Below are 8,743 nucleotides of genomic sequence, written 5' to 3' on the forward strand. Positions count from 1 at the left end.
TATTATTATAATAGAATACTGTGTAATAATTATTATTTTTTTCTAATAGTAAAAAAATATTTATTATTTTTTAATAATTTATTATCATTTTTTTTTGCAGGCTATCAGGAATTTGTTGCCCATAAAATTCAACCCGCCAGATACCTTTAACGAGGTAGCGGCAGCGGCACTGGCATTGATTGGGTTTCAACACGTTTCGCGAGTAGGCGAAATGAGAGGTCATTCTGCACTGCTGAGTGCCTTGGTGGAACGCTGGAGGCCGGAGACTCACACATTTCATCTTCCGGTCGGTGAAGTGACGGTGACGCTGGAAGATGTGAGCTATATTCTTTGTCTCTCGATTAATGGGGAGGCCGTTACGGGTAGATCAGACAACAGTCACCAGTTTTTGGTGGAAAACTGCATTGCGTATTTTGGTCGGAAGCCTGGTCCGCAAGATCACGTGTTGGGGAAGGTTAATATTGCATGGGTCTGGCGGTGCAGAGACACCGAGCCTTATGACACTCAGGAGTCTGTTGAGCGGTACGTCCGGGCGCACATTTTTTGCGTGCTTGGAACAGTTGTGTTTTCGGATAAGTCGACCACTTCATTTTCTATCGCACCATTGAGTATATGCCTCACTCCGCTCTTTAAGCCTTTGGTAGTTTTTGTTGTACTCCTGTTCCGTCCTAGAATAGCCTGTTGAACAAACCATTTAATCATAAGCAGATGCCACAAATTTACTATGAATAGAACCATAACAGCGAGTTGAAATACCTGTGTTAACCACGAGTTTATGCAAATATGGAGTCTTGAACCTCCTCAAGAAGTTTGACCCGATGTGCTTGATGTAATACATGTGCCACGCCCTTGGTGGTGACCATGCACCGTTACTGCGAGCTATTGCAGCGTCGATGGAGGTAATGGTAACAACATACTCCGCAAATTGGTTAGGAAAAACCCCCATGCGTCTGCCGTCTCGCCCTCGACTATCGCAAATGCAATAGGCACAATGTTTTGATTCCCATCTTGTGAAACCGCTACCAGAAGTGCACCTTTATATTTTTCGTACAGGTGCGTGCCATCAATCTGCACCAGTGGCTTGCAGTGTCTGAATGCTACAATACACGGATAGAAGCTCCAAAAAACGCAGTGCAGAACTCTTACACCTTGAACCTCCTCACTCTCACGGTAAACGGGGAGCGTTTTAATTTGAACACGAGACCTTGGCATCTTCACCGTCATTGCTTTCAACCATACTGGCAGAGTCTGGTAAGAAACTTCCTAATCACCGAAAACTTTTGCGACATCTTCCTGCTTTGCCAACCAAGCCTTGCGGTAACTCACAGTGTAGTTGAACCTGGATTGAACTTTTGCAATAACAGACTTCACCTTTATCGAGGGGTCTGCTTCGACCAACGGCCTAATGGTATTTGCAATTATGTCTGAGTCCAACTTGGCATGATCTTGTGAAATCGTGCCCATGATGCACGTGTGCTTGCCATTGTATCTCCTGATTTCCCAACAAGCTTTTTTTCGAATCAAGCTAGCTCGGATAAGCCAGTCGCATCCTGCACCATTCCCCTTGCATTTTGCATAGAATGTCTGCGGCTCAAACTCATACACAGTGTAATCAACTCCTCTAGAGATGGTGTAGCTTTTGATTGCAGATATCACCGACTCTCTCGAACCAAATTCCATTCCGACACTGAACTCGCCATCTTCCGCCGCAGCGTTGCCTTCACCTACGACATGCGCACCACCATCAATCAGACAAGGCAAATAAAATAAGCAATATAGGAAACTTGAGTTAATAATCATAACATACCTGTATTCGCATACTCAGGAAATTCCGGGGCATGCATGACTTCGAGATCTAAAGTTCGCATAAAAGACGAAACACTAAACGGGTGTTGGCTTACAATCTCATTCGCTTCATTTTGCACCGCCGGATTGCCTGCCAAGTCTGCGTCATCGTTTTCATCATCGACTTCATAATTAGCTTCGAATTCCTCTTCACTGTCATTATTATCTTCTTCCCAATCTATATCCCCGAGCTCATTAACATTGACCTCATCGCCGACCGTACCCATCCCCGACTGCTGTTCAAACTCAACGTACAGCTCTATCATCGGCACGTGAGATCGGGTTTGTTGATAAATATACAACATCTGCTGCATACTGGCATCGTCAATGATGGGCATTATTTGAAACTGTATTATCGCACCAAATACTTGCACAGGACTTCTGTATAAAAGATTGCTCACCTTTTTCAAAATGTGGCTTTGAATGTTATTACAAAGACCATTTTGCAACTCGACAAAACTCATGGTATATGGAATAGCAAATGACAACGGACATTCACAAACAAAAGTCACTTCTTCATGTGTGTTTGGTATAACCTCACCGTTATAATATACTCGCAAATTTGCAACACCTTCCATAACTTCAGCCTCAACTAACTCTATTTTTTTGACACAGTTAACTGCCAAAAAAGCACACCACTAAAGACTTTATGTAAGAAAGAGTAAGAGGAGAAGTGAAGATGAAGATGAATGAAACTGAACTTCGTATTTATAGACAAAGCTGTGGATTTAAATATTATTTTGTGTACAAAATGCAACATGCGTTTTGGGGCTTCCAAAAAAATGTTTCTGACACTCATAAAACGCAACCTGCGTTTGTGGGCTTCAAAAAAATTTTAAATTTTCTAGCTTCAAAAACTCAACCTGCGTTTAGCCTAAAACAAAATTAAAAAAAAAAAAAAATAGAAATGTCAAAAAGTAACTTACGTTTAGTGTATTTCAAAATAAAAAAAAAAACAAATTCAAAACGCAACTTGCGTTTTAGATCTGACACCCATAGCATTGAATATTTTTGCCATGCCTCCATTTCATGGTGTTACACCATGCTCTTTTCTATTTGCAAAAAAAATAACCTCATTTTGTTCTCTTTCATTTTTTTAATTTTTTTTATAGCATCTAAATAGTAAATTCTTTGAATTCTATTTTGATAGTTTATTTAAAAAAAAAGTAGATTCCAATAACAGCCTAAAAACTATTAAAACTTAATCCACAATAAATTAATTATTTGATTTGTCAGATTAAAAGATACGGTACAAAAACAAAAAAACTAAGATCTGAAACATGCTATGGATAAAAATAAAACAAACTTCTTTTTCTAATCAATTCTGGTCTATTGTAACTTCCGACTTTTTCTTTTCTTATATAAAAATAAAAAATAATTGTAATTTGTAACTATTTATTAGCTAGCATTTGAAGTTTTAGGCATTTGTAAAATTATTTACAATCACTCTCACTTGATCAGACTTGTGAATTGTAAGTTGTAACTATTTGTGCTCCATTCTGAATTACATGCATTTGTTTTTTAACTAATATACAAAATCGCATGCTTTTGATACATAGAAGTTTATTTTTGTCGCATGCTTTTTTCGTTCAGCTATACCGAACAATGATAAAGCAATTCAACATTTACAGTTTTACACTAAATATCGAACATGACCTTATTTTTCTGATGGTACTCAGTGATCCAACCTTTGATTAGCTTGATCTCGGTAGCCCTCTGCTCCACAAGCCAATCAGGATCATTCTGTGTCGAAGCACGCAAATCTAGGTGGTGTGCACCTGAGGATTTTATGAAAAGATTTCAGGGAGTTATTATTACATTAAACCAACAGCAGATATAGCTTATAGGATAATCAAATTACTTCTTACCTTCTTCAGTGACAAGGGCAACAACACTTTCAGATATATTCTGCAAAACACTGCAACAACAACAATTTGCATGTCAAATTTTGCTATCATCAGTCAAAGATTAACGACTTATTATCAGTGAATTAAACAAGATTATCACCTGCCACCACTCCATGGATCCAATAGGCCATTTGAGAAAATCAAATTGCTTCCGAATTTCTTCAAGGTGGCATCAATTTTCTGCAACACATTATACAAGAAAGGAGTAAACAATAGCCAAAACAGCATAGAAGCAAAACACAAGTTTTTAAGGAGCTGAGCATGCTTCATACAATGTAACCAAATGAAATCAACAAAAGAAAGGATAGTTCAAAGCATAATATATTTATTTCATATTTCATTTTCTGGAATAGAAAATGGTTCCATATAAACACATATAATTATACAATTTCCCCCCTTCACAATCCTCCACGTCTTACTGATTATCCACTACATCCTCTGACAACTATCTACATTTTGTCGCTACCGTCTACAATAGTTTTATTTACATTCATAAATACTAGAAGAATATACTGATTCAATTTATCATGAAAATTAATCAAAATAAACATGTTCAAGGAGTGATAGAGTGCACATTATGCTGCAAAGAAAATATCAAATGAAGGTATAAAAGTCTGTAAGAATATACAAAATAATGGAAATGCACGTCAGATTTAACTATAGCTGTTCCCTTACATGTCCACCAAACTCGGTAGTAATCCATTTCGGCCTTGGCTTCACTCCGTAATTTCTGATGCATCCTTCTTCGTAATCAGAGTAATTAAACTTGTATGGGGGAAACATGCTGGATTCTGGGTCACAAGACATTGGCATAACCATTTCAGTGCAAGCCTACAACATGAATGGGAAAAGATGGAAGTAACCAATATTATTTGTTGAGGCATTTCATAAGCTGTTACGACATTCTACATGCTACGACAGAGAAGGAATTTGAAAAATAAATAAATCAATAAAGAAAGAAAGAAACGCATCCCTTAAAACTCTACTAAACCTGCCAGTTCCAACCACTCAGGCCATGAGGATCTTCATCCAACTCGAAACACTTAGTTTCTCCAGTATAATTGTAGTAGACATTCACTCCTTCATAGATGCGCTCCAGAAGACTAGTCCCAGCAGGTTGGCCATCAATCCGTTTGCAAACCTATGAAAAAAGTATATATAATCTTGGTGATATGTAAGGACAATCAGGAGCGTTCCTGGTTAGAATGGAATGGAAATTAGAAAAAGAATTGGTTAGTTCCTGGCTTAGAGCACGATTAATCTCCCCCACCCCCTGCTCTCACCACTCCAACCAGTAAAATTATGAAAGCATCCACGGATTCGGTGGTAAAATTATGAAAGCAGCCTTTTAACAGTAAGAATGTAAGATTGGCTAGTATATAGTATAAGAGGGGAAGGGGGCAGAATAGGACAGTCTCGGCGAAGAGAACAGAAGCAGAGTTAGTTAGGGCTGCTGGAGTGCTGAGGTCTGGAGAAACAGTTAGTGAGAAGTTGGAGGGAAATGATGTAAGTAGGATGAGAAGAATTTTAGTATTGTTGCTGTCATTTTCTGTAACAGAACCTTAAGAGTTTTTAGGATATAACATACGTCAGAGGAGGTAGAAAAATCCCTTTGCATATCCAGGATTCTTGACACATTCCCAAGGATTCCCCACTTAATACACACACCTTTCTACATTTCTTGTTGTCTCTAACACCAGTTCTAACAAATTTGAAGATGAATTCCTATACTTTATTTGTTGTATGGTACCTTTGCTGCCAGTGGTTGTTGACTTGTTTGGAGAGCAAGGAAAACTGATCAGAGGTGGTCTTTGGACAATGTAGAAAAAACCAGTGCATGAAGGTTTGGAAAAGGGACTGAGAGAGAAGAAAGCCACATATTGGAGAAGTGGAACTGGACGAAAAGCCTCTTTGGATGTGCAGATGGAAACAATAGGACTCAACTATTCAACATATAAGTTTTTTTTTTTTTTCCAAAATGAATTGCTCCTATCACAGTGATAAGAAGTGATCAAAGTAGGTTGCAGTGCTTATCTATTAAAGACGTCTAACATAACCATGTATTCATGTGCATAGTCATTTAAAATCATTAATGCAGCAAAAAATAATAATTCAGGGCATCAAATATTGATGAAATAAATGATGCTGATTGATGAGGCTGATGCTGCCAAGTACCCACCCGGAGCAGCATTGAACCAAACTCAAGAAATAGGTTTGCACCCACTGATTCCATGTTTCATCACTATCACTATTTAGGTCTGTACACACAAAACCTCCAGCTCCTATTTGAATTCTCAAGGTTAAATGTGACTGTTCCAGCGGATATGGGAGAATGGAATAAAAGACTATTTGCAATTAAAAAACTCAAGCCCTCTTTAAAAAAACAGGCTCATGGACTGTTTCAAATTTTATTAGGGGACTAACATTACTCCAAATTAGGAGTGGTCTCTGCCTATAAACTAACTCCTTAATCCTATCTGCAATATCATTCCTTATGCAACCATTAGTTAAATCAATTTCCCAGTTGCATCACAAACTAGCAAGGGGATTTCTGTAAACAAGATAGGCAGTATAAAGAATGAACTTGGAAAACAAAACAATGTTTATAAAGTTAGTAGGAATAATAAGATCTCTCTTCTTATTTTACGAAATCAAACTAACCTCCTTGATGGGGTGTCCAGGCAAAGGCATCATAAAGTTAGCAGGATATGGGTAGTCCACCATTGCCAAATAACTATATGCAGACTCCAACCAGTTCCATAGATCATCAGTCTTATTCAATGGCCTGGAAATTGCCTTTAATTAGTTAAGGAAAATCACGCAAAAGAAATAATGCAATATCAATATCATCATTCACCACAATCATATATTGGAAATAGGGACACATATTTCTCTTCTTTTCTTGTCCGAGAAAAAAAAGAAGAAAAGAAAAGAAAAAAGAAAGAAGGAAATCCTTACCGACAGAAGTGGAAAGTGTTGGACAGTTGCACAAGGCCATTACGCGTCTGACCTATTGATGCTATCTCATTCCACGAGTGTTTTATGTAGTTAAAGCAAGTAGAACTCTCACGCTATTGATAAAAACAAGAAAGCAAAAATGTTAGTCGTACACAAAATCATAAAATGGACAAAATAAGATAGCAATAACCACAAGACTACTGATTCACTAACCTACCTTAAAATCACTGGAAACAATGTCATAGAACGTTTCAAGCGGCACAATGTCTTCAAATTGGAGAATTGGAGCTGAAGCAGCAAGTGCCCCAATAGCAATATGAGGGTACTTGAGTCTCATCCATGCTGCTAACACTGTTTTAGATGATGTTTGAGATAAACCAACAAAAAATTGTCATTTTATCCATGAAAAAACTAAAAGATAAGAAATATAACCAACAATCAAATAAAAACTACAACCAATGCATACAAAAATCCAAAATTTCCACTCGGAAATACTATTAAGTTTTTTTGCTATTTTCCCCAATCCTTGGTACCTGTAACTCATTAGAACACTAACATCATTTGATCCATATATCTATTTATCTAAACATACGTAATGGAACAATGCTTTGGTTTTGTACTAATAACTTATTAGTTGTCAACCAGTTTCCATAGTTAAGATTTGGAAGTCCACCAACTATAACTAACAACCTGTAAAAGACATTATTCATCAAAGCAGAATATTGAAAACCCTCCTTTTACAATATAACTAGGTTCCCTTTGTGTAATAATACTTTCAAGTATCAGTTGGGTCAGATATCAAGGAAAATGTTCCTTCTGTGGAGTGCCTTGGCCATTGGATTTCTATATTTTGTATTTATACGTAGATTCCAAATAATTATCCAAGGGTGATAATGCTTTGTTGGGCAAGAAAAACTCTTCATCCACTAATATAGGGGAATTATTCCTATAGAAATTCTTAGGTAGCAGCTTCCTACCTTAGGCATTCAGATGCAAATCAATGTTTGAGATGTGCACTTATGCTAAAAATCCTAAAAGTTTATATAGTTAATTTACAATAAAAGATACAAACAAACTCCATACCATCAAAGATTAGATTAGTTCAACAAAACTCTCAATCTTTGCTAGATATCTAGTTGATTAACATATTTTACGGTTAGAATTGTCAAATCTTTCATGGTTAGAAATGATCATTTATTCTGTTAAAATATTGTATTTCTTTACTAGCAGAAATAGGCACCCATCAAACATTGATTTACATTTATAAAACATGAAATTGCTATTGGCTCATCTCCCAAATTGGGCCTAAGGTGATAGCTACCCCAAGAACCTTCTTCTTCTAGGGGCACGCCACCTATAAACGGCATAATCTGGATCATATACACATGAGATCCAGCATGGATCTACTACTCGCATTTTCATTTAAAAACCATAAATAAAGGATATAATGTCTAGCTAAGGTATGCTATCTAGCCATAACTCTTATATCTCTTAGACTTAGACTAACAGTGACTTAAGCATCACGTCCCCAACCCCCGGTTCGTTGGACGAATGCCAACTGAAAGTGTGCTGTTGGACTGACCTAGCTAGGGACAGTCAGCACTCAGCACCTCCTTAACACTTCCTGAAGAATATTTCGTTCTTTTTTCATGATATATGCACCTCCACAGGATCCAGTTAAAAATTTATTTCACAGTTCATACAAGAGGATCAAGTTAATTTTATTCTTTATAAATTAAAAAGAAAAAAAAAAGAAGTGATAGACATGCACCTAATCAGGAGCCATAATAAGGACCTCTCTTGTATGAAATGTCAAAAACTAATGATAGGATGAGGATATGTCTCCCACCAATTCCACATAATTTTCACTTAAAAATTATCTTGAAAATCATTTAATAATCATCAAACTCTCACAACAGGAAGGAGTATCTTACTTCCACCATAAGATCCACCAAACAAGACAACAGGACAATCCGTGGCCGAAAGGTTCTGCTTCAGATCAGTGATCAGAACAGCAAAGTCAGCGAGCGCCT

The 8,743-nt window shown here is 37.1% G+C and overlaps 1 protein-coding gene across 1 annotated transcript in view; it reads right to left on the minus strand.

Moving 5' to 3' along the window:
* The window catches only part of LOC107628033 (lysosomal Pro-X carboxypeptidase), a gene marked incomplete in the record, with an annotated part of 6,294 nt that continues 771 nt past the window's right edge, over window positions 3,221-8,743 (minus strand). The window contains 9 exon segments of the mRNA XM_016330839.2: window positions 3,221-3,623; window positions 3,714-3,763; window positions 3,853-3,932; window positions 4,428-4,583; window positions 4,744-4,893; window positions 6,414-6,537; window positions 6,711-6,823; window positions 6,928-7,061; window positions 8,645-8,743. Coding sequence (XP_016186325.1) covers window positions 3,484-3,623; window positions 3,714-3,763; window positions 3,853-3,932; window positions 4,428-4,583; window positions 4,744-4,893; window positions 6,414-6,537; window positions 6,711-6,823; window positions 6,928-7,061; window positions 8,645-8,743 — 1,046 coding nt within the window.

The sequence above is a fragment of the Arachis ipaensis genome, chromosome B01 (genome assembly GCF_000816755.2).
Source record: "Arachis ipaensis cultivar K30076 chromosome B01, Araip1.1, whole genome shotgun sequence".
NCBI classification, from domain to species: Eukaryota; Viridiplantae; Streptophyta; class Magnoliopsida; order Fabales; family Fabaceae; genus Arachis; species Arachis ipaensis.